The following is a 26,025-nucleotide window of genomic DNA, read 5'->3' as shown; positions in this document are numbered from 1 at the left end:
CAAATAGCAAATAGCACAGAAAACCTTTACAGTATTTAATAACTTCCTAAATTACCAGGGGAAAAAAAAACAACAACAATCTAACTCTTCCCTTTCAAAGTGAGGTTTGTTCTTCAATAAAAAGTGATTTCCCCCCTCCAGTTTTAAAGAATAGATGAAGAATAACTCATGTACGGTTTCTTGACAGCTGAGGGTCTGGCTGTGAGCACTATTTAGTATGTGGCTTTACCATTCAGAAATGAAAGCCTTCTGTAATTGGAAATGCTAAATGCTATTTTTAACATATTTAATTAGCATTGGCAGCCATGCAGTTACATGTCAAGAAACACTTTCAGACTCTACCTTTCCAACACAGCTAGCAGCAGGTGTTTTTTCTTCCTTAATTTAAGTCACTCTTTTACATATATCCAACATGTAAAGTTGTTAGCCTCCAAATGTTCACCAACCTAATAATAATGGGGAAAAAAAACTGCCTAGAAATGTCATGTTTTTTAAAAAAATGTTTCTTTCCAGGGTCTACTACTTCCTCGTCAACGCTTCACAACGAGGCTGAGGTCGGTGACGATGATGTCTTCACAGTAAGTTCATCTCCCTTGAGGTCATTCTCCTTTATGCTCTGGTTTTGCATGGTCAGGTTTAAAAGTTAGTGTGGTTTTTTTCCTTTTTCATTTTATTACCTGGGATTGGTTTCCGGCCTTAATCATGTTTGGTCAGTGGGTGTGTTTTATTTGATGCAAGTATATGCCCTGCAGAAGGTAAACTTTTGCAAAAGCATTTGCTTTCTGTTGGGCTCCCATTGCCACGTGAAAACCATGACAGAGCAGAGCAGATGTTGTCAGGGCTGAAAGTGAGCAAATAATTCCTCTCCAGTTTAATACGGCTTGGTCTGAGTGGTGTGTGCAACTCTTTATATCTCTCTGTCTGTCCTTAACCTTCCCACAAACTACAGTAGGTGGCCAGCTCTCAGGTGCGCAGTCAAGGAAATGAAATTCTGAAAAGTTGACTTTGCTATTGGGAACAAAAGCCAACTTTGAAGGTGTCTTGCGAGTACGTGAAGGTAGAAAGTTCAAGCAAGCGTTTTTCAGCTGGAGAAAGGCACGGTGACATGCGATCTACCTAACCAGTGGTGGCTTAAGTAGGAGTGAGTTGCTTGTATTTAATTTGTGGTAACGTCTAAAATGCGTTCTGGAGCTTTTCTGAAACAGAAGAAGCTTCCATCCCCGCTGCACTCGCATACTGTAAAAGAGGCGGGGAAAAACCAAAAAACAGTGAATACATCGGATGAAATTGTAATCCGATCATGGATATTCCATGGGCCAAAAAAAAAAAGACACTCACAATGAATACTTTGTTTTATTGCACTTATTTGCCCAGCTCCACTCGCAAACCCTCGGGCGCACGTGTGCGTGCCTTTGTTACGTGATAAATGCCCTCGTTGTCCCGCAGCGCAGGTGGGGACGGGTCGCAAGGTAGGATGTGTGGCCACAGGCGATTCCTCGCTCAAAAAAACATCTTTTGGACCATTCCTTGCATCTGGAGGGCAAACAGGGAGGAGCTGAGGATGGGGAGACTGCTGCCAAGCTGTTCGGAAACGGCTGCAGGCAAGCATCCCGAAGTCGAAAGGTGGTGGTGGTTTGTTTCTTGTTTTTTGGGGGGGGGCGACTTTGGCTGGTGTGGGACCAGGTTTCCTGCCGTGCTTTGACCTGATGGCTGGCACGTTGTCCGCGCCTGTCCTTTTGTCACGGCTCGGGGAGACAAACAACAGCAGGCAGGGTTAAAAGGTGACTTCCTGCGCTCCGCAGCAAAACCATCATTAGCAGCTGCTTCCCAGCTACCTGCCAGGGGTGATTTATAGGCACAGAGCAGGGGGAGGCCCCGCTGGAGCCAGGGTGGTTTACCGATTTGTGCTGTTTTGTCCCAAAAGTGGCTGGAGTCCACAGGCGAGCAGTGCTCTGCCGGGCTGGACGTTGTTCTGGAACCGTGTGTGGCTCTTCTGTGGTCACTGGGGTGGGGCTGATCGCCAAAATGTGCCTTACATGGTCGTCCATGGGCCAGCTCTCGCTGGGTTAGGCACAGAAATATTCTGTGTTAAAGCAACGAAAAGTAGCCTACAGAAATAGCAAAGGTCATATTTTTTGTTTTTACTAAAACCCAGCCGGTTGACATGTAGGGACCTGGGAGTGCTCCTGTATTTCTCCACATGCTCCATCTTGTGCTGATTTTTAAACTCGTAGGGTGCTTTTAACCAGGAGGAGAACTGTCGCCTTTCAGTACGCTCTGCCTTATGCCAGGAAAGCTGGACGGACCGTGCAGTGGCTGCATCAAAACAGCTCAAACTCCTCCTGTATTCAACCAAAACGCAGAGAGATGTTACCCTCTCCTTGACCCCAGCGAGGTGTCAGATCGCCCCCCGCAGCGCTGATATTTATGGGTAGGATGCTCGGTGGCGAGGGAGGAACAAGCTGCTTGATAGCATCCACATGCAAGTCGGCACCCGGCTGGGATCCACGGGGACCTTCACACCTCAGCTTCTGCTGGGGTTTTGTGCACGTTTTGGCACATTGGGTGGGCTCCAGCATAGCAAGAGGACATCACTGATGGTGGTAGCTCATGGGGTGCTGCTGGTCGAGCTGTCGCAGGGATGGGTGTGTTGTACCCCAAAAATCAGGCTTTTTGCCCAGTATCCCTTCCCTGTTTTCTTGGGTTGAAGTTTCTCCTTTCACTGCTGTCTTTAAGCTATTTGAAGCCCTTGAATTCCCATTTACCTGCAAATCCTGGTAGGTGATGGTGGAGCCTGAGATCTGCATAAGCCTGAAATAAAACACTAAAGTGTAGAGAGTTTTTAGACTGGAAGAAATTAATGTGTAGTGGGTTTGTTTTGTTTTTTTTTTTTTCTTACTGTTTTCATTAGTTTATTTTAACCTTTCTGTTCCATTCTTTCTTCCAACTTCTTCTGGACTTGCGTCTCACAGTCCATTTGGTCATCCTTGCACACACAGCTTTATTACAACTCTCCTGTAAACTCTTTTTCCCCAGCCACAGCAATAGATTTTTAGGGCTTGGTTTCTTGCTCTGTTTTAAAGAGAAAGTACATTTGTTCTTTTTATTTCCTAAGGTAGTTATTAAAATCTTCACAGTCCTCCCCCTCTCCCACACATGCATGAATAAACTTAACTGCGTGTGGCAGAATTTTCAAAAGCATCTGCATGATTGAGTCATTTAAGCAGTCATTTACGCGTCTCTGAAAATCCCAGCCGTCGCCACTGCACTGCTGCCTCAAAGACTTGCTCCAAGGTCCTTCCTCTCCTTGAAGTCGTTTCAGTCACTTCGACCACAGCCGTCCAAGACTTCCAGTTGCTTGCTCTGCTTTGCAGATTGCCGCACATCTCCATCAGCATTTGCACCAATGCATCAGCTTAAAAAGAAAAATCAAATCCTCATTACGCATGAGTACTGCTGGTTATTGATTGAAGCAAGGGGTTTGTGCTTTTACCTTATTAGCTTCAGTGCTGCTCCATGGGATGATGACTTGATGGGATGATCACATTTTTTGTGCATGTAACTCCTATGGCATCCGTCTCGGTGGCTCACCAGCCAGCACGTGAGCCCGCCAGGGATCCCATACGTTATTTGCCCTGAGGATGGGAAGGCTTGCCCTGGTGGTAGGGCTCTCCATCAGGCTGTGATCTTGTGGGGGTTAACAGAGGATTGTTTTCTTGTACCAGAAGTTTTTTTGTTTTTTTTTTTGAAGAGGGGTGAATTACCTGCAGCTGTGGCTCAGGAAGCGTCGCTGGGGTCTGTAGCCTTATTCCCTCTCGTGCCTATAGCTTGCCGTGCCAGCTCGGCTGGTAAAAGAACTCTGGCAGCAGTACCCTGCCCCGTCCCTATGGCATGTGTGCTCCCTGGCCGTTGTTCTGAAGCCTGGATTGTATCTTTAAAAACAGGACTCTGCCATCTAGTAAGTTTGCTGTGCTTTAGACCTGTAGCAGCTAGATAAGCCAATTCAGACCTCTGTTCTGAAAGCCATACCTCGTAAAGCAGAAAGCAGAAGTATCTAGAAATAAATGTCACTGACTTCAGGGAAAAAATGCTTATTTCTGAAATGAAATCTCCATTTAGAAGTTCTAACAATATGTAGTTGTGTTTCTTTAATTCCAGATCCTCAGTAGAGCCCATAAATGTTTTCCATATGTTAGCAAATAAATTTCTCCTGTCTTGTACATTATAAATCGTCCTCTCAAGAGATGCAATCTGAGTAAGACTAGCCATCCGTTCTGTCTCCGTTGGGGGAAACATTGTCTTTGCAATGGTCTGAGACTGTTGTTTGTCTTCATCCATCTAGTTTGCATCTTCAGGCTTCTTTAATTAACAGTCACTTCAGAAGTACCTATTAGTAAGGTCCAAATACATTCTGTAGTTCTTCAGCCACAGAATTTGCCATATAATTGAGTTCTTGTGCAGAATTTTTCCTTAATCTACACTTCTACTTTCAATTACAGATAATAATCCCACATGACCATGAAGTGAAAAATGTGAATTGAGTCCAAGGAAAGAAAGGTCAATGTCTTCCAGAGTCTGCAGAGTGCCTGAAATGGTCTCTTTTAGCAACCCACCCGAAAAGCAGAGATGTTCATTCTGAAACCTTATGACCAGTTCAGCTGAAATGCTGCTCATGTGTTTTTCAGATAAATCCGCAGCCTTGTGCCTGCTTTAGTGCTAAAGACAAGACACCCACTGGCAGGAGGAGCAACAGCTCCCATGTCTGTTCTGCTTTGTGAACCTAAAAATGACTGCAGTCCTCTTTTGGCTTAATGGGAACGGGAGGGAGAAAACAAAGAAAACCAACCTTACTAAGTCTGACATTCATTTCGCAATGATAGCTGTTTCGTGTAATTAATAATTTTAAAAATACATGTTTTTTTTGTTGAAAATGAGACTGACAGAATTTTGCAGATAGAAGAGTGTGGCTGAGCTACAGGTTTGGGTTCGTGGACACATAGACACAGTCCGCTGCTTCTCTTGCAGACTTTATGGGGTCCTGGCTAAAAGCTTTCTTGCCTCTGTTCCTCAGCTACAAGACAGGGAAAATACTCTTCTCCTTCGCTAAGGTGACGTGAACAGATCTTCCTGCCAGCAAGGCTACCCCAGGTTTTCTCTCTGCATTTCACTGCTGTGGGTAACCAGGATCCTGCTGCTGGGCTTCTCACCCATGGTCTCCAGACTCGCATTTTCCCCATGGGGCTGGGTGCTTGGAGGGATCCCGCACCCCTCGTGCCCTTTTCTCAGCACGAAGACATACTGCTCCTGTGCTTGGGGATGTTAGGGCCAGAAAGCTTGTCCTGTGGCGTGGATGCTGCTAGCAGTCATCGAAGGGACGGCCGCAGCCGAGCGGGTCGTGGCAGCTGTTAATGTTACAGCCCTCTTTGCATCTCTTCTGGTTTCATAATTAAAAAAACAGATTTCTCCCTGCTGCCTTTCCATGAAACCTTTTCCCTACTTTCATCTCCCATGTGGGCCTCAAGTGTGTTACAGCCTCACTATTAAAATTTATAAGATTTATGTTAGTTAGATAAACACTAAATCTAACTTTTCTTGCTGGCTTGGTCGTTTCACGTTCAGATGGTTCTTTTAAAGAACCACTGTATCTCTTTTTCTTTAAAGTAGATATGTAGAGACCCAGCCCAATCGCTTTGGATGACTATACTTGTAAATTCTTGTGAGCTCTGTGTAAGGCTGGAGCATCCTTCATCCCACCCCTCTGTGGAAAATGATGTTGCTGAGCATAGAGAAGCACCGAGTTGCAAGATTTATTCCTTTCATGAGTTGCATTCGGGGAATGAGGAGCATCAAGAGCCTGCAGTTTCCTTTTCCTTACGGCTAAGATATGGTAACAGAAGGGAGAAGCTTCTTTTGGAGGAGCAAAGCTTGGTACGGGGGTGGTGGGGTGCAGTGCTTAGGTTGTCACTGCGAGCAAATCCGCCTTGTTTGTTCTGTAAGGCTGAGCAGAGCAATTAGGGACCCGTCACAGCAGTAGGGCTGGGTGGCATTACCTGTGTTATTCTTCCTGCTCAGCGATGCACGGACGGCAGAAGGGTTCATTGCTTCTACCCACATCCTCTGATGTCTGGATTTGGGGCTGCTGTTGTAAACCACAGCTATTCTAATCCAGATTAAAAAAGAAATACTTGCCAAGAAGAGAGAAATTTACACACAGATACCAGCAGGCTCGAATATATATATTAAAATACATATTAAAAAATAAATCTTCACTGGCTTAAATGAAGAGAAATGAACTGGACTCAGACTCCTGCTGTTTTTCATAGTTGGGTGCCTCAAGCTGTGTGCAGCGCTCTGCACATCACAGTCCTGCACGTTCACAGTCAGCGTAACACCAAGGCAGTCACCATTTATCACATCTGAGCACAGCTTGCATTCTTCTTGCTTTTGCTCTGTGAAGTCTGTCTCGATTTCTTCCAGCAGACCCACTGCCAAGGTAGTTGTGGAGTCTGAAGTTACTGGTTTATCTGTAGCTCTTTCTTTTTTTCTTCCTCCCTTTAATTGCCAGGGTATTTCAGCTTCTCCATGGAGGAGGTTCTATGCTGGGGGTCAGGAGACAGCACTGAAATAGTGAAAAAGTCCTGGATTCCAAACCATTTTAAAACTAGATTCTTTTATGCTTTTCTTCTGCCTTTCTTCAGGTTGACTTTGCCTGTAATGAATTTCTGTCGGTCAATGGGGACAGACAACGACACCTGAAGCGGTTTTTCAGTAGGGAAAATCAAGTGGAAAGTTTTTTCTCTGGTGCCATAGCCAGAGGTTTTCATAGCAGTGTGCTTCCTTCCCCCTTTCCTCCAGGACCTCCTATTTCTTCTAAGTGACGCTGGAAATTAACGCATTTATTTCTTATTCTTACTACAAATACAAGCAAGTTTTACTTACGGCAGTAATCCTATATGATTGTCCCTGAGACAGAGGTGTCACCAGGAATGGCAGCTGCCGTTTTCTTCAGTCCTTCAAAGCCGTACGGTAATTACTGTCTTCTCCCTATAGGTTGTCCTTGTTTGCTCATAGCCTGTCTTGTGGGCAGAAGGAAATACAAAAATTGCTGTGGCGTGGAAGTTGTGGAGATAGGCTTTACATGAAATCTGTTTATTCTTACGTAAATTGCAGATTCATGATATGAAAATGAAGAGCTAAGGTGAGCTGATGGGAGAGATAACCGTGGCGTAGATTTGAAACCTTCCTTTCTTTGAAAGAAAGGAGGGGGAAATAGAGGTCTTGCACAATTTATGCATTGCTTTATTGCATTTATTTTATTACTTCTTGCTTTCAGGTCAGTCTCTGACGGGTAAACCAGGCTTTTGTTGCTAGAGATCAGTTACCAAATGCGCCGAATTTCAGTTTAAGGCTTTAAAAAATTAATGTTTTGTTTTGTTCATTTGTTTTTGTTTTTGTATTGATTAAACAACCTGCATCAGCCTGGTTGTTTTACCACACACAGCCTTCAAATGTCCAAGTCCTTTGCAAGGACTGCATTACCTGTCTCTTCAGCAGCCTGGACGAGGGAAGCAGTCCTTTGTGGTGAATAGCAGCCTGCTCGGAGCCCATAGCATTTGGGGTGTGTATGCATGAAGACAGGCGAGGAGCATCTGTTGTTCAGGAACAAGTTATTAAGCAGATAATATCCATATTGAGCTCTCCTGAGCCTTGCTGTTGTGTAGTTTGTATGTAGCTAATTATAGCGGTGATGTGGATGTGTCAAACTCCTTTGCTGAGGGTAAGCAATTTCTCTTGTCGCAATTCTTTCTCTAAAGACTGTTTTTATAGTGTGTTTTCTGGCTCTGTACCGTTCCCACATCCAAACACAGTTGGGCCTGCAGTGGGATTGGGATATATCCTGCAGGAAGCTGAAATCTGATCTTCTGCTACGATGGAAGTTTCCTTATAGCTGCATCTTGCCAGAACTTGTAAGTGGTGTACTTTGTGCACCAGTTAGGGATCGGTTGTTGGTTAGCTTGCCCCTTTTCCTTTGCTCCAGCAGTTCAAAGGAGATTTTTTTTTTTCTGTTTTAAACACTCCTTGCCCTGTGCTTAAATGATGACAGGGCGGCATAGGTAAACGTGCCAGCTCTTTCAGTATTACACTCGATTCAATTCTTCTGTTGTGTATGACCAGTCTCACATTCATGTGAGTGATCTCCAAGCTTCCAAAAGCTTGTTTTCTTGTAACATACAGTCACTGGAGGCTTTTGGAGGAGAAGGGCCAGCAGCAACCTGCTGGTAGGATTTGTTGTCTGAAGGTGAATCGACCGGTGCCGTGCTAGCTGGAGTTTGTAGCTAAGGAGTTGTTGCTCTGAGCGCGTTGCAGCACCGTTTTACACTTGCAATCAGCTAGCTGAATGTTTGTCTTCCGAAAAATAATTTGGCTGCGTAGTAGTGTACTTGAACTATGTGATGAGTTAAAGTGTGAAGCTGTTTATGACCGCCTTCCCTTTTAATTCATCTGGAGCCGAACATTTTAGTGCATTGGTGTGCTTAAAACACAGACGTGTCGGAAACAAAACGTAGCCAAGCTGAAATCACCCTGTCTTAATGTACAGTGAAATGGAGGGGGAAGAGCTGGATTTCTTTCTTCTTTTTTTTAATTTTTTTAAAGGATCTTTTTAACCTGGATCAGCATATTGGTCAGACTTAACCACATGGCCCCATGGGCAACAGCAGGAGCCTGGATAAAGTGGAGAGCCTGGGGGAGACGTGAGCCAGCAGCACAGCCCAAATTGCTGTCCCTGGGTGCCCTTGGAGGTGGGCTTTGCTTTCCCAAGGACCTGGGCATTGCTGGGGTGTAGCAGAGGATGCAGTGTTGGCAGAGCGAGCTGGGGTTTTGTTTTACATAGTCCACATCTGAGTGCAGCATCTTTAAAGTTGAGAAGAGAGTGGCAGTAAGGAAAGTTCCTATTTCGTGTTTTTTTTTTTCCCTTTTTTTTTTTCTCCCAGAGAATGAAAGAGAAGTGTGTAGTGAATTTCCGCTTGTTTTTTTCAATGTGTGTGGAGGCTGCTGTGCCATCTAGAAGGGCAGCAAGCGCACTGAGATTTGACCTTTGGGGAAGGGAATATGCAAACATGCCAACCTGCCCCGTGTCTGTGGCACGCATGTTTTTCCTCCCGGTGCTGCGCGCTGGTCAAGGTGAACCAGGCACTTAGCGGGGAGTGTTTTCCAGTACAGCTTGTCTCCGGCGTGTTTGCAGCACGGAGGATTTGTGTATCTCAGCTTTTCAATGGAGCTTTACAAAGCGAGGCTGAGGCCTCCTGATTTTGGCCTTGCTTTTGTTCAGCCATGGCTCCCCAGGCATTTCTTCAGCGTTACATATGGGAGCATAGGAGGGAGACCTGATTCAAGGCAAGAAGTCCAAGAGGAGCGTGTTTGGTTCCCCCCAAACTTGAGCACGGTACACGAGATGGCAGCCAAGGGATGCAGCTCCCGGTGCTGCTGCAAAGCCGGCAAAGTTCCTGCTGTTTCCCATTTGTGTTTAAAAAAAAGCAGCAAAATGAGTAAAAAGTGGGGATGCTGGCTGGATTCGGGTGTCTTGAAGGCAACGGGCAGAATGCAAAAAAAAACAGGGTGCAGGCACGATCGGGAAGAAGCAGCTTTGGCTGGCAGGCAGTGCGATGACTGACAGCTTCCTGCACCGCGGCGGGACGGATTAGGGAATTGCCGCCGGGTCTGGATGAAGCCAGGATGCTCGGCCAGGCATCCCTGCTGGCATGGAAGTCAGAGGGGGAAGGCTTGTGCCCGCCGGTGCTGCTGCGCTGGGACCTCGTGTCCCGGCGGCGACAGGAGAAGGGCTGGGTCAGAACCGCGGGGCAGATGAGGATCTCGGCGCTGCTTTTCAGGAGAGGGGCTGCCATTTCCACATGCTGTTTTAGGCACAGGCAAATCTGGTTTGAATCCCATTGTCTCATGTAACGGGCATGGGAAAAAATAAAGAAAAAGGGGGAAAAAATGCAGAGAGTTCAGGCTGCTTGGAGCGTGCACCCAAGTTTTGCTAAGTCTAACCATAGTTTGGTTTCATCCTCTTGATTTTATTTTTTTTATTATTTTCTTGGAGAGCTCGCAAAGAGGAAGGAGGAGCTTGGGAAAGCTAAACAATGCAATGTGCTCTTACATGAGGCTTCCAGAATGATTGTTCCTTTAAAGTGACAGGCTCCCGCTTTTTAAAAAGTGAGGAATAAAGAAAACCCCCCGATTGACAAAAAAGTCCTGCATGATGACACTGCCCTCACCCCCAGGCATGTGTTGGTTGTTGCTGAGGATGAACAAAACCATGCCATGGAATACAAAAGCCCTGGGAGCTCACCATGGACCTCTGCCGAGCGCAGAGATGCGCCATGAACAACTGCATCTCAATAGCCCTGTTCCCTCACCTGCCTAATGTGTTTTGCCAAGGGTCTGCTCTCCCTGTGTCTCGTAAATATTTTATGAAAATTAAATCAGAAGTGATTACGGCGAGCAGTTCATCTGTCTCTGGTTCTGTCTGCGAGGAGGGAAGGGAAGGCAGGAGTCAGTACCACTGCATTTTTAAGCGGAGCCCGACATATTTGCAGTGCATGTGAAGAGGGTATTTTAAAAGTTTGCATCAGCTGTTGGGTTCTATTTTGGGGATGGATTCCAGCTAAAATAACGTGGATGCTCATAACTGTGTGAATAAATGACCCCTAACTGCTTTCTTAAAATATCATATCAGTCTGCTGTGGGAAGTCTGTGTTTAACTGTTTTTTCTCCTCTGTTTGCATCTGAGTGTATTGTATGTGTTCGGAGCGTGTCTCCAAACTTAGAGGCTGAAGTGTTTAATTTGTTCATAGCAAAGAGGGGAACAATGGTTCAGGTGCACCAATCCTTGTAGCTCAGCTAATCTAGTTTTTGTTAGCATTCCCCCTCCCCGGTCCTGTTTTCCCCCTCCCTGGAAATTTCAGTGTGGAAGAGCTGGGATTCAGCAGCGAGTTATGTGCAGCCATCTGTTCCCTGCTGCCCTGGGAGCCGCGCAGGCTCTCGCCATCCTCTCTGCATGTGCATTGCTCAGCACCCGCCAACCAAGCTTCGTGCCTTTATTTCCCAGCATCCGTACCGGTCTTCTGAAGGAAAACTTGTCGGCAGTGCTGGGTGTGCTAAGCTCCCTCTTAGCACCTCAAAATGAGGAGCTAGCACTTGGCTGATTAAATGCAGCGCTGCTGACAGCAAGCACGGTGAAGGCTGAAGACTTCAAAGAGGAGCTGGCACCCACCTCCCCCTCCATACCCCTCATCTCTGCCCCTTAGGCCACCTTGAGAGCCTCCTGTGCCATCAGGACACCAGCCTCTACGTGTGGTGAACTGGGCTTGGGGAGAAGATCCAGCCAGAAAAGTTCTTTAAAAATACAGATGGAGAGACTTGGGGCTAGATTCTTGTGGCTCCTCAGCCAGCATGCATTAAAGGGACTTGATGGGAGGGAGAAGTGGGGACTGTCACCTCCCCGTGGCAGTGTGGCCCCATGCAGACCTCAGTGGCCATCTCTCATGGCCTTAGGATCAGCTTCAGTAACGTGGCTAATGTTACTTGTTATGGGAGGGAGGCTTTGCTAATCTTCGCGGAGCTGTACGAACACAAATACTGGGCAGCTGATCATCCCGACAATGCTGTGATCTGCACCAGGAGGTAATTTCCGAGGTGTGAAAAGATTTGTGTAGCCCTCTGTGCTAAAAGGAAAAGCCTGCCTCTGTCCCTAGGTGGTTGTAAGCAACCAGTTGGTTTAAACAGTTCCCGGGTTTTAAGAGGTTTGGATACAGTGGTGTACCAAAGGGAGCGCTGGAAGAAGTTTTACTCAATGTTTTGAAGAAGGAGGTGAGGTTAGAGCAAGGCCTGTGATCCTGCCGAAGCAGTTTATCTCCCCTTGGCGTGGAGAAATCTAGTAAGGTCAGCAGGGCGTTTGCTCCCAGCAGGTCTCCATCCCAGTCCCTGTCGTCATGGCGGGGCTGCTGCAGGAACCCAAGGACTGAGGCTCCTGCCGTGGGGGTTTCCCTCATCACAGTCTGCTTCAAAGTACCCGATGCAAAGACTTCTCCATATGTTCAGGGGTACGCTAGCCCAGTGGCGTAGTAAGGGCAAGGTGGGGGATTTCGTGTATCCCGGAGACCCGTGGGATACCATCTTGATGCAGCCCTCCCCAGACTCCTGCAGGCTCTTCTCTTTTCGCCCATCCAGAGTTGTGTCTGCTGCCTTGTATCGCAGTGAGCAGTTAAACAGAAAAATCTCGCTGAGGTTTCCCCTGTAGCACATCTGATTGCTCGCCACATCGCTTTAGCTGTGCCTGACTCGTGTGTGTTCATTGTAGACCTGGGAGCGAGTCGTTAAGCCACATCTGTGGAGCATGCAGAGCTGACCCGCGATGCCAGAAGCGGGTTTAGCATTAGCTTAATGGAGATGATCTCGTGCACAGAGTCCTTGTAAATGTTCCTCAAGTTTTGCTGACTTAAGGCAGCACAGCCACCGGGATGTTTCTGGCACTAAGTGCTCTAACCGCAGAAGTTTAAAAAATAGAAAAAGGTAGCAGTAAAGCTAGCTGGCTTTCTGCACTTGATATTGGTATTTGTGTAAATGGGGACTAGGAAGCAGTCCAAATGTTTGAGAAATTATAGTCTTGTTCTGGTGTAAGAAAATCTGAATCTGTGCTTATTGTAAGAGTTGCGTATGGCCAATTTGTCTTCGAGCCGTACTGGAATATGATCTAACACGAAGTTTTTCCTGCAGGCTCTCTGTTAGGATTAGGACTAGATGCAGTTCTCGTGATCCTCAGTGGAGAAGAGTTTCAAGACTTTTTCCAAAATGCATAGAAGCTGCTTTCTCAAATACAATTGCTGTCTTTAGTAAAAATTGTCCTCTGTGATACGAAACAAGCAGAAATTGGACAAAAGCATTTTTTTTCCTTGGATTTGTCTTGTCAGGACAAAGTAAAAGCTTGTGGTCAGGAGACAGAAGTCTAAAATCTCACAGATTCTTCACAACGAAGCTTTTTCTTCCTTAATACCTAGGTAACCTTAGCCCTCCTTGAAGTGAGCTGTCTTTAACACACAAGGATAATTCAGAGATGAATTAAAAATGTGAAATCTTTTTCTAACTTTCTTGAGTAGAGAGCAATTAGAGACAAAAACTAAAAATTTTGCTCTTCCCCTCTCTGTGACTTTCAGAAGCGGCCATGTCTCTTAAGGCTTAAAATAAAAGCTGGAGGGGAAAGGAAAGAAATGTTCTTGCAAGATTAGGCTGAGGGAGTACTGGGAGACTATATTTTATCTTAATTTCTTTGGAAAGGTGGAAGTTTCTGTGCCGTGTGTCCAAAATAGCTCTCAGACTTCCTCTTTGTGAAGTTCATAAACAGCGGAGGCTCTGCAGATAAACCTCAGAGTCAAGCGTAGGTCCGTATCGTTCACTTGCTTCACCATTTCAGACTTTTATCATTTTTCCTTTCCGTATCGATAGCGCAGCTGTGTTTTCCCTTTTTTCCAGCAAATGAGAAGGGCCCTGCTCGCTTGTGCTGGGGCTCCCAAGCAGAACTGCACCTGGGCAGAGCACACAAACAACGGGCTCCAGATGACTGGGAGGATGCAGCTTGTCACATGTCTGTTTTCCAGGCTCATCCTTAAGCCATGAATTAGTGATGGAGCTGGATTTCTTGTACTGGGGATGTCTTTTCAGATGACAAGATGTCAAGCAGGCTCCCCGTTAGCATGTGCAAGCTTCCCGAAGTGAAAGCAGCAGGTTTGGCTGCTGAAGAATGCCTTGGTTGAAGATGAGACCCACCGAGTTTTGCATTTCCATGTGGGGCACAGACAGACCCCATCAGATCGGGGTGGTTCAGCGAGACGGCTTGCACGGCAGTGGGAGAGAAGCACAGCAGCGTGTGGCAACAAAGAGCAGGTTAACTTGCAGACAGACAGCTTCTGCTGTAGAAAGGCCAGGCTGGCACAGTTTTCCAATTACTTTAGAGCCATCCATTACTTGCAAAATTGCTTGTTCAACATCATGATACTTCTGTTCCCCATCGCCTTCCCCACCTCATGTAGCCATTAAAATCTTAGAGAAAAAGCGAATCATCTTGTTTGACCCACAATTATTCTTGACAGCAGACTTGGTAATGCTTTAGCTGGCTGAGAGTACTTCTAGAAGTTGCAAGCAGCAGAGCTCCCATACATTCCCTCAGGCAACTGATTTCTGACAAGCCGCTTCATAATTTGGAGATGGATCTTTCTTCTTTTTTCCTGGTCACCCTGGGTATTGCACCACAAGGGGTGAAACTATTCTGCGAAGCCATTAGAGGCAAGGTGATCTGTCCAGTTCAGTAGCTGGGAAATGGGGGAAGGGGAAAGCTTTTTTTTTTTTTTCATCTGTTTTTATGATAGATGCTTATCTCAGAATATTACTTAGGCACCTGATTAGCCAGCCATTCTTGTGTAACAAATCCATTTCAATGAGAAGTAAACTGCAGTAAATGATTAACATAATCTTCTTTACTAATGACTAGGGATTTTTTTTTTAATTTAATGAGTCACTTCTTAAATTCTGAGAGGGAAACAGGGACCGGGGACACTTTTTCTTTTTAGTGATCGCAGTACAAGCATTTGCATGTAGAAATTGAGTGTTTTCTCTCAAAGTGGCCGTATCAAACATGCGGTACGTGTGCTCGCCTAGATATGTTCAGCTCACTTGCAAGAGGAAATGTGTAGCACGGGTTTTATAAAATTGCTATTATGGTCATGATTAATGATTTTGTTATCCGAGCAGCGAAACCACAAGGCTTCGCGACCGCCATAGCAATCACAAAGCTCAGGTACGTGCCGCACAAAATTCTCTAATTGTGCATTGAGGGCGTGTTGAAACGGCGTTTCTTTGTGGACTCACTGTTCCAACAGCTTTAGGTTTGGGTTCATTTCTCTTCTGTGGCTACCGGGCATGTTTTCAATAGTTCCCCTGAAAAAAAAATTTTGAACCAGATTGGTTTCAACAGGCTTTAGGAGAAGATGGTGTTTCTCTGAGAGACCAATGGTTGATAGCCTGGCTCTGGAGGAGAATAATGCCTTTTCTAGATTTATTCCCATAGGCAAGTGTATTGTACTTGGGTGACCTGCAACAAACCTCTCATGTCTCCCACTCTGTCATCCTCCCTCAAATTTTCACTGCAATGGCGGCAGCAGAAAATTCCAGCCCACAGTCTTGTGTGGGGCAGGAATTTCTCTCTGCTTCCATCACAGGCTAAGTCCTTTCCTTTGAGGATGTGTCTGTCACCAGTCACCAAGTTCAGATGCAGTCGCAGTTGAGCAGTACTAAGGGAACAGTCCACCTCTCAGGGCTTGAGCATCATACCTTTGACCCTTGATCGCTTTCTGAGAGCTTCCGTATGGCTTCTTGAACCCCCTTGTAACTCTGGGATTTGTCAGAAGTACTTCCTCCTGTTTGAAGCTTATCTGAGCATGTCCCACTGAAGGCCTTGTGTTCCTCTCTTCTGAAGAACACCAGAAGAATAATCACTTCCTACTCTCCTTGCCCATGGGGCTCCTGATTCTATAGACTTCTTCCCTTCCCATCTTAATGTTCCCTTCCATCATTTCTTTTCCAGGCTGGAGAGACCTCCTCTATTTAGCTAACCAGTATTCAGAAGCCACCCCAGGCCTCCGATTGTCCTGACTATTGCACTGGGAGCTGCTGTTTTTTAACCCCAAGACCTCCTGAGCAGCAATAGCTGTTTCATAGTACATAATTGTATGTGTCAGATCAAGGTGCTTCCATCACTTTACATACTAGTGGTAATTAGCTTTTTTTTTTAATGTCCGGTCCCTCAGCATTATGAGATTCTTAAGCGAATTTTCAGGGTCAGCTTTCATTTTTACTTCCCTGAATAACTTAAGTGTCATGAGAAGGTTTTGTCATCTTGCTGTTCACCCTGTTTTCAGTTTATTTATGAGTACACTCAGCAGCACAAGTAGGGGCCTGGGGGCTTCACTGGTGACCTTCTTTTTGGGAGGGAGGGATATTTTCCACTCTTACTTCCTATTCTTCAACCCATTTGTTCCTGTGTGTTGAGGGCCTCCTTTTTTCTTCTACAGAAGCTTGAAGCTTTGGTGAGGGATCTTTTTTTTGGAAAATAGCAGTGCTTATTTCAGCTGATAGTCAGCAAGGTAAGCCAGCAGATACTGCGTCCTGTTTCCTTCAGCCTCACCATCCAGGAGGCAGCATGAACTTTTTTCCAGAAGAGTGAACAGACACCTGGGCTTGGATAGCCTGCTTTCTACCTTTCTGGGTGCTCAGAGCAAGTGTTTGCGTTGGCAAAGTGCCCCTCTAATCTGAGGACATTGAACGTGGAAATGAAGCAATTTTTAATAAGGTTAATGCGGAGGCCTGAGCCGCAGCTTCTTTGGTATGCTGCAAACAGGTTTTGTAGCCATGTCAACACATGTGGAGGAGAGGCTCGGTTGCCCTGCTAGGTCTGAAGGAGAAGGAGGTGGGGAGCAAAGCAAGGGCAGATAAGGATCCAGCTAGATAAAAATCGCTCCAGCCTCTCTTCCAGTTGCCTGTTGCAGAAATGAGGCCTTCCCAGCGAGGCCGTGCACGCATCCAGCAAGCATCATGCTTCTCGGAAGGCTAGTTATAGCCCCCAGCTGCCCCACAGGGATTATCCAGCAGCTACATCCACTTTGGGACTTCTTTTTCCATCTAGGAGGGCGAGAGGGTTGCAGGCCAACGCGTGCCACCTACTCCAGTTGAGTAAGTTTCCCAGGCTTCATTACGTTGACCATGAGCACCCACAATGTTTTTGGAGCGTACCGACAAAAGGCTTGTCCCAGCAGGGCTCAGCTGCAATTCCAGTGAAGGTGAAGGGTCCTGCTGGCTGGCACGGCACTGTGCTAAGCCCTGCCAGTCATTTTGGCTCATGCCAGTCAAAGTTTAACTTTAAGAGCATGCTACAGGGTAAAACTACCCGGAATCTGGGGTGTGTGCCTTTCTGTTGTTGTTCTGAGAAGCTGAAATTACAGCTCTGCATCAGTCTGCACCACACGCCGTGCTGCGGAAAGGTACTTGTGGGAGGTGGCTGTTGTAACTAAATCCTAACTCTCCTAAGGTTTTCAAAATATCCTGAAAGCTTAATATTATTTTGAAGTACTTACTTGTAGAAGCTTCTCATTTTATTTTGAAGTGTCCCCAGAATGTGCTCAATACAGTAGGGCTTGAAGTTAGAGGCAGAAAAGTTAGCTTAGAAGTGCTTAAACCCCAGATGTGAAGTGTCTGTATCTAGTAAGAAGTGAAGATTTGGCTGATGAACCATTTAAATAATAATAATAATAATAAAGAATACCAGTGCAGTTGCATTTTATAGGTGTTATTAACATATCTTAAGACTTGTTCTAAGTACTTGTTTAAAAAATAAATAATGAAAGAAAAAACAATCCCACATGAATTAAAAGTCTGTTCACAATGGGTGGGTCAGACATTCAAACTCATCCTGCTTGTTGTACGTCTCGGATAACCCAGCCTGACTTTACATCACACTGCAACCAGATCTGTGTATTTGCTTTCAACAAAATAAGCTGGCAGTTCAGTGCCTTTAAGTGCTATACCAGTTAAAGTGGTTCGACACATACTTTGTGCTGTAGTACTTTAAGGTGTGCTCAGCTCTGGACAGAGCCTTGCGAGGTGTTGTTTTCAGAATAAACAAATGGCCACAATGACTGGTCTTGTATTCTTGGAGTAAGAGACATGTTTAGTACAATTCATTGAAAAATAATATTTAGAGAGTGCATTCTTGACGAGGAGAGAAGGTTTTTCAGGTAAAACCAGTCTTCTGCCGGTGTTGATATAACTACCTTCCCCTGTTGAGGTTGTCTCTCTGCTAACTGTTGTGAAAAATGAAAACGTCTTCATTGGACTTGTCTTAGCTGCAGCCACAGCTTGACAGTTGAACGGGGATGGAGATTTTTCTTAGTTTAGAGCACCAATACTGCAGTTGATGTAATTGCAACGTTACAGCCTTTCTGTCAACAGTAGTACTGATGTGTAAAAGGAACCATCGAGAGGGTGTTCATTTAACAGCCGTCCTCTGATATTTGTGGTAATCTGAAAAAGTCTAACCAAAGTATGAAAAGAACTAATGGGCAAAAATCCTGAATGTCTGGATATTGGATGGAAGGTATTTTAACCAAGGAAGGGCTATGGAGAAGGGATGGCTAAGACTGGTCACCCTGCTGTGCATTTTTCTGGGGGGAGAAATAAATACATTAAGAAGCCGCAGGTATTGGCAACAGCATATTATTGCATATTTTGCCGTTTCATGATTGTTACTGTGTAATGATATAATAATTAATCTAAAGAAAGTAAGCACTATGAGGCAGGAGTGTATAAAAATAAAAGGAACATTCATTGCACGTTAGAGATTAGTGACAAAAGGAGACAAAAAAAACTGATTTTTAAAGGAAAGCTAATTATTTAAGTAGTCTGTGATGAACCGGAACTCAGCAAGTGTTTGGAGAAGAATGCGTAAAGAAGTTTTTGTCTTAATGGGACTCCTGAAGGTTAACAAAATTACCAGAATTTTTTCAGTCCTGAGTGTGCATCAGGACTTAAACTCCTTCAAATGATGCAATCATTTAACCTTGTACTTCTAGTGTGAATGTTCGCCATCCTGTGGTGCCCAGTACAACAAATAATATGCCAAACAAATAGGAATGGTGTTAGTGAATATGTCACTGGTAGGCTATGGCATATTTAATTTTTCCATGTGTGTGGCAACACATTTTATGGCCTGGCAACAGATCTGCCTCTTTCAAGAACTTTGTGAAACCTGATGAAGCTGCCTGCTGTCAGGTGTTGCCAATATTGCAGGTGTGTGCGAAGTCAGTGAGTGGCAAAACACCTCTTTTTAATACTGCGTGCTGTAACAGCTGAATGAATGACAAGTTTTTTCCCCTTTCCATTTAAAACAGAATGCTACAGATAGCTCCTCCAACTCCTCTCAGAAAAGGGAACAGCCTGTGCGAACTCTGGCTTCTCCGGCATCCAGCGAACATCGAAGAATTTGCACTCGTGGACACCTTCACGACCATTATAGTTCTGACCACTACCATCTAGAACAAGTAAGGTTTCTGTCTCTGTTAGCTGTTAGGACATAAAGGACTGTCTCTGTCATAAGCTAAGTCTGTGGAGCGTTTGGTTTCTGCCCCCACCATCCCTCAGAAGATCCCCACTCCTGTCTCCTTCTCAGTTAGTTTTAGTTTTAAGTGTCTGTTTTCTGTCTGAAAGTTGGAATATGGGGGAGAGCCGAATGCTTACCCTGCTTCTCCTACAGATAGTGGCGCACTTTGTGAAGATGCACTGATTTGTTAGCTTGTTGGGTGGTTTGGTTTTTTTTTCAGTCAAAACACACCAAAGTGTGTACAAAGAACAAAATTGTTCAATAACTTGCTTTTCATTAAGCAAGGAGAAGGTAACTGCTTATCGAAAATTGAGCTTATATTTTCTCCATCCCTGCTTCCACAGTCAGCACCACGATCGTACCGGCACGTCAATTTTCCGGATGACGATGAGGAGATAGTACGCATCAATCCTCGGGAAAAGATTTGGATGACTGGATATGAGGACTATCGCCATGCCCCAGCGCGAGGAAAGAACTTTGATCCTGATGACATGGACTCCTATGTACGTTTTGCCAAAAGTGAGGCCTCAAAACACGAATACACTTATCCTTACGTAGACAACTCAGACTTTGACCTGGGTGAAGATATCAAGGGTGCTGTGATAAAGACTCAACCCGTCAAATTCAAGCCCAGACGGAAGGAGGATGGTGAGAGGTCGCGGTGCGTGTACTGCAGGGACATGTTCAATCATGAGGAGAACAAACGGGGTCAATGCCAGGATGCTCCAGACCGCGTCAAGACTTGCATCCGTCGAGTGAGCTGTATGTGGTGCGCAGACACTATGCTCTATCACTGTATGTCCGATCCGGAAGGAGACTATACAGATCCTTGCTCGTGTGACACCAGTGATGAAATGTTTTGCCTCCGGTGGATGGCCCTTATCGCCTTGTCTTTCATTGCTCCATGTATGTGCTGTTACTTGCCGCTTCGGGCTTGTCACCACTGTGGGGTCATGTGCAGGTGCTGTGGTGGAAAACACAAAGCTGCTGGATGACTACAGATGAGTTCAGAGTGTTATGTTTTTCCTGTAGTTGAAGGAACACGTTGGTTTTTGAGCATTGAGATCACTTATTTTGATGCAGCCACTGTGCCCAACAGCATCCAGAAACCACCAATTTGGATCACTTTACATTTGATCGTCTGGGGCTCACACTGCATTGATTTGCTCATCAAGTGTTCTAACTAACTAACGTACAGCATAGACTTTTGTATTATTAATCTGTAATCAAACAGACTCTCTTGTACATGTTTATATTATTTTTTCAGTTAAAATGAGTTTGAGAAAAGAACTGCTTTAAATGGTGGTGGATTGTAGAACATCTCCAGGTTGTGTCCGTCTTGCCTCTGCTTGCTCGGTACCATCAGTGCATTAGCAAGTTTTGGCATTTCTCGAAACAGGGTGGTATAGTGAATGAAATCTCACTTGGAAGATATTTTAACTTGCCGTCAATTTATTGTGTGTATAGAAGGTGTGCTAGTAACAAACTTGTACCACAACACAGTATTTCTGTCACTGGTTTTCTTTTTTTTTATTATTTTTTTTGTTGTTGTTGTTCTATTTTCCAAAGCCAAAATAGCCATCTAAGCTGCAGTTTCTCTTCTAGAGTCCATCGTCATTTCCTTCAGCAAACATCTTAAATTATTTCTCTGTTCTTAAAGTTCTATGAACAGAAAGCAAGGCTCAGTTACCATAGTCACATAACCATTGAGAATCTGGTAGTTCTCCTTACCTGTAATCATTTCAGACCACTACTTGAAAGGGAAACTTAAATTTTAGTGTTTTCTTTTTTCCCTAAATAACTTTGGAAAAATAAAACTGTGTTTTCAGAGTTCTGCTTGAAAGAAAGGAACTTCTTCATTAGCCAGCCATGTCGTGATTTGAGAATAAAACACTAAGGTTCCAGATGGGGAAAGTTCTTGTTATGCAAAGAATTATTAACAATGCAATGTCAAAAGCACTATTGTAATCCATGGCAATTCTGGGGAAATGCTGCATTAAGTGGTGGATTGTATGGAAAATAGTATTTGTTTATTTTTTTCTGTATAATACATGAGCATGAGAACATACACATCCACAGTAGAAACTACGTTTAGCAGTCTAAGCAGGTATTTAAAATCAAAAGCCAGGTTGTTAACCACCACTTTCATTTCTTGACCTGCGGTCCCAATCCTCCAGATGCTTACAGATGTCCCAACTTAATGCGTGTGCAACCAGCATTTCTGTGATTCTGTGTGTAGGATGAAGCATGTGAGTCTTTGCAGGAGCCAGACTGAAGTGTCTCCCCCGCTTTCCCCTCCCCAGTTTGCCACCCAGATTTATCAAGTGGATGCATAAGGTGCATACAGCAGGATAAGATTACTTTAATTTTTTTTAAATGTCATGTTGTCTTGTGTACAAGGCTTGTAATTAGCTGGAAAAAGAGTATTTTTCTAATATATTACAAGGAATAGCCAAATAATTTTTATTAAAAAAAAATGATTTAGCGCAGTGAGCTCTAACTAGCATAGTACAATCTGAATACTTTGAGGCAGCTAGGGATTGGCTTGTCAAAGCTGGCACTGCTGTTCCTGCCATAATTTCTTTCTGCAGTAAATTGCCAGTGGGCGCATGTCCTTTCCCTCCCTCTATTGCACATTGACATCAGTCTTAAAAGAGAGGATTTTTTTTTTTTGCCAAATAAATGTAAAAGGAACGCTTGCCATTTTTTCTTGGTGGAATGTCCCAACAGTTCCTCTGAGAGTTAATCACAGCTTTTTAGTAAACCATGAACTAAGTATGCAATGTGCTTATACACTATAGAGTTTGGTAGGCTTAATTTGTAGCAGTTGCTGGGGATCTTTTGGTTGGAAAAAAATGAATGGTAATGGAAAAGGGATGGAGTGTTACACTCTTGGTGATGTGTCTGGGTTTGCTGAATGAAATATAAATATTTTGTGCCTAATAGCAGTTGACAAATCTCTCAATGGTGTCTAGTAAACATCAAGCCAGCCTCGAAAAAATTTAATGGAACAACCTTTTCCTTTTATTTCTGTTCTCAGAGTTGTTTCATGTAAACAAACATCTGTAAGATCTTGTCTCTATAAAGCACAACACTACAAAAAGATCTTACAGCTTTTTGTCCGGTCTTGAAGTGCCCCTATTTATTTAAGTAAAGTAGACATACTCCAAGCCTTTCTGTATGTCTGGAAATAAAAGTTAAAAAAAAAAACTTTTTTAATTTTATTTTTTTTAATTTTTCCTCCTTTCTTCTTCCTCCCTCTTCTCCTTTTGGGTTTTTGTAATACTTGTAGATTTTGCTGCGTGTGTTATTTGGTTTGTGAAGGCAGTGGTGTAAGGGCACAATGATAGAAATGGGTGTTTTTTGTAAATATTTCTCCTTAATTTCCACACTGCTGCTGAACAGTGTGTAGCATTCTCCCAGTCAGCTTTGCAATACTGACATCAATCATTTGAGAGAAATTATTCAGATTTTATTTTTGTATCTGTGGTAACAAAACATTAACCAATTTTTTTTCTGTTGTGGAAAATTTTTTTCAAGCTATTGCTCACATTAACAAATTAAAGTGCCTGAAGCCTCATCATTATTGTATCTATATACTAAAAGTTAAAACCCTGTTGTATTGATTTTTATAAGCCTTTTTACCTCTGTGTAAAAAAATATATATACAAGTGTATGATGTACATTTTAGTTCTTAACTTCTTTTTTTATTGTTTCTAATATGTATGATCAATGTAGCTATTGCTTTAAAATGTACCATGTAAATACAAATACATCATATCAAAATGATGCTGTTTATGGGTTTTGCCTGGCTGGAAAACAAGGTGAAAATTAAACCATGCTGGTAAATACAGGAGAAATTACCAGAACCACCCTTCCAAGACCTCAGTCTCTGAGGAAAAAAAAAATGAGTTAGTTTGCATTTTGAGGTTGTAAATGCTGCTAGCATCAGACACAGGCTGTACTTGCCCAAATGCAGCAGGGAATGAGGGAGGGGTTGGTTTTTTTAAGTGGTTTTGGGTGTTATTCAGGTGTTTTGCACGCTTTGGGGGAGCACCTCAACGGGTAGGTCTGGCCTTCTGGTGGCTCTGCCTTCCAGGAGGCCCTGGTGGCTATGACAGTGGCTGGGCCTGGGCCTGGGCCGGCGCCCTCAGGTGTCACCATCACCCTCTGGGCCTCCACCCCCCACAGCCTCCCACCCCACAGAGGCCCTAAATATCCCTTTTTTCCCTATTTTGGCCACTATGATAGGGGATAGGGCTGGTGCTGAGGGCCAACATATTGATGTCCTCATGCCGCCACAAAGCCACCCCACAGATCCTTAGACTAGTCCCAGCACCATGAGGGAAAAGGAGGGGAGGGGGAAAGCATAGGAAGAAAAAAGCTGGGAGCTGTGGTATTTTTCTGGCATCTTTCCTCTTTGCACCATTTGCCCCCACGCTGTCCCAAAGGTGAGGGAAGGGGCTGTGACGCCATATTAGCCTTGTGGGCACCCAAATCTGTCTGCAAAACAGTCCGCATGTCTGGGCATTTCAACAGGCTCTGGACAGCCCTGGAGGGAAAGAGAAGCTCGGCTCATGTCCCAGGTAGCTGTGGGGACACATGGCTCCCGAAAGGGTCATCACTGAAGAGGACACCTTGCTTTTTGAGGGTACATGGTGCAGGTTTGCAAGGCCTGCCAGGACACTACTTCTTGGAGAGACACATGGGCAGCTCCACCTGCTGGCACTGCAGTCACTGTCTGAGGGGTTTAATATGGAAGATGGAAGAGGAATAATCCAGCTAAAACAGGCCAGAGGAATCCAGGCTACAGCTGATCAACTCAGAAACCAGGGAAAAACAGTAAGTATATCTGATTTTTTTACAAATATTTCCATTAATCCAGTGGGAGACCCAGCACTTGGTGCGAATTTCCAGTCACATAAATAACTGGTGGTTTAATTTGTTACAGCTTTGCTGAGATTGAGTCCACTTCTGCTTTGTATTTACATATTTCTATAGATCTTACATATTCACATAAATATATGCATATTATAAAAATGTGTATTGGGTATAAACTTTTTTACAAAACAAGTTTTAGCAGTCTGTCCAGACTTTGCAGCCCTCTTGAGAAACACTGCAGTGTGGGCCTGGTGTTTCGCACAAGAGGACCCTCACGGTACACAAATCCTGCCGTCTGTATTGGCGTTAGCTCCATACACAGAAAGCTGAGGGCAAAGCAACTCTGACAGCCTGGTCTTGACTAATTATGGCAGAAAGAATTTAGCTCTGTTTCCTGGCATTTCAAGTACAGCTTGTCCTGCAGAAGGCCTGGGTGAGCCTCGTTTATCTGTTTGTAGCCTGCTATGACTTCTCCTGTCATGTTTGTCTGAAAATCAAAGGGGTCAATTCTGCCTGGGGATTTCTAAACTGAACTGGTAAACAGTACATTTGGACCCCGCAGATCACTGGAAAGTGCAAATTTCAGCAAGATACAAAGCGATATGGAAGGAAACCAAACTTCTGCATCCAGGTTTACTCCCGCTCTTCATCTGTGATGGGAATTGGCCTCTTGGCTGGAGGCAATCAAGGAGAGGATACAGACCAGCAAACTTGCAACCACATGAAACAAATCTGAATATTTTATGACTTTAAAAGAATACCATTTAGCGACAAATTACATTTTAGAATAATCTTTCACCCGGGGTGAGTTTTAGGCATTGCCAAATGTGGTTTGGCATTTCAGAGCAAAGTGGCTTCACACCAACTTGCCACCAAATGTCCTGCTGCCATTGCCCAGGTCAGAACAGACCTCCCAGCCTCTTCTTTCCCTTGTGGGCAGCAGGAGTGGAGCAGACCCAGTTTAACCCCCAAGAAACCTTTCTCCTGGGAGACATTCTTGGTCTCGGACAAATGTTGTTACGGCATTCACACCAGTGTGAACTTGTAGCCTGTGATTCTGAAGAGAGAGGGCACAGAGAGGGTTTTCTTGGCTGTGCTCACTCAGGAAACCTGAACATAACTGTGACAAGCTGCTCCTCATAAAAGCAGTACCAGGTCAGGAAGGATGCGCAGCTTGACAATAGCCATGAGCAGCAGGTCAGAGGGGATAGATGGGGGAATGGAGGGCAGCTGGGAGGGGTAACCAGTATGGGTCTCTCCAGCTCCAACAGCTCTGTTTTTCTGTAAACCACAATGATAACACTGTCAGGTGTGTCCCAGGAGTGACTGTAGCTGCCTTGCGTTGCCCTCAGAAGCAGAGTTTTTGCATAAGGGCTCACCCAGCCTCCGTTAGTCACTCAGTAATATTTTTTAATCTATTCTGCTCAGAGCACTGCAATCTAAATCAGACAAATTTATTTAAACCTATTGTGAAAATGAGTAATGTTAGAATGACTTGCGTAGTGTCACGGGGGGAGCTGGTGGCCTGGAGCAGGAGTATCCTAAGCAAAAGTCCATGGTCTTCATCCGAAGGTCATCTCTCCTGTCACTCTTGCACCCTCTCTGAAAATTAACTGGGAGGTTTTGGCTTCTGCAGGAGCCTGTCTGCAAGGAGCTCAAACTAAACAGTCCCCATCAGCAAGGAATGTGTAAATCTCCTTCCTCCGCTAATTCCACTTAGAAATGCAAATTGGAAGTAGTTGTCAGGAGGGCTGGAAACAAGAGGTATCATTGCATGTGTTCCTAATGCTTATCACAGACAGAACTTGGCTTCTGGTAAGGACCAAATGCAGCCTTTTCACATGTCACTGAGAGAGCTTGCAGCACTAGCAACCGGAAATGCTTTAGTTTCTTCAGCACATGATGCTAGATGATTTAACATCCTCCTAACACCTTGT

At 44.6% G+C, this 26,025-nt stretch overlaps 1 protein-coding gene and 1 long non-coding RNA gene across 4 annotated transcripts in view; one reads left to right on the top strand and one right to left on the bottom strand.

Annotated features, from left to right (window-relative positions):
* SPRED2 (sprouty related EVH1 domain containing 2) overlaps positions 1–22,993 on the top strand; it is a 60,650-nt gene extending 37,657 nt beyond the window's left edge. For both annotated transcript variants that reach the window (XM_040553159.1, XM_040553160.1), the window contains exons 4-6: positions 514–578; positions 18,999–19,148; positions 19,552–22,993. In XM_040553159.1, the coding sequence (XP_040409093.1) occupies positions 514–578; positions 18,999–19,148; positions 19,552–20,202 (866 nt within the window). In that variant the 3' untranslated portion in view covers positions 20,203–22,993. The remainder of the gene's footprint in view (positions 1–513; positions 579–18,998; positions 19,149–19,551) is intronic.
* Positions 599–2,882, bottom strand: LOC121068117. Of its 2 annotated transcripts, XR_005818607.1 has the most exons (3): positions 1,899–2,007; positions 1,339–1,533; positions 599–1,236 (listed from the first exon to the last, which is right to left on the bottom strand). It is a non-coding gene; the product is annotated as an uncharacterized LOC121068117 (long non-coding RNA). The 2 variants fall into 2 exon arrangements; XR_005818608.1 differs by lacking the exon at positions 599–1,236 and having other exon boundaries at positions 1,335–1,533; positions 1,899–2,882.
* Positions 22,994–26,025: the final 3,032 nt, after the last annotated feature.

The sequence above is a fragment of the Cygnus olor genome, chromosome 3, assembly GCF_009769625.2.
Source record: "Cygnus olor isolate bCygOlo1 chromosome 3, bCygOlo1.pri.v2, whole genome shotgun sequence".
In the NCBI taxonomy this organism is placed as follows: domain Eukaryota; kingdom Metazoa; phylum Chordata; class Aves; order Anseriformes; family Anatidae; genus Cygnus; species Cygnus olor.
The sequence above is the reverse complement of the archived record's forward strand: the minus strand, read 5'-3'. Positions and strand labels throughout refer to the sequence as shown.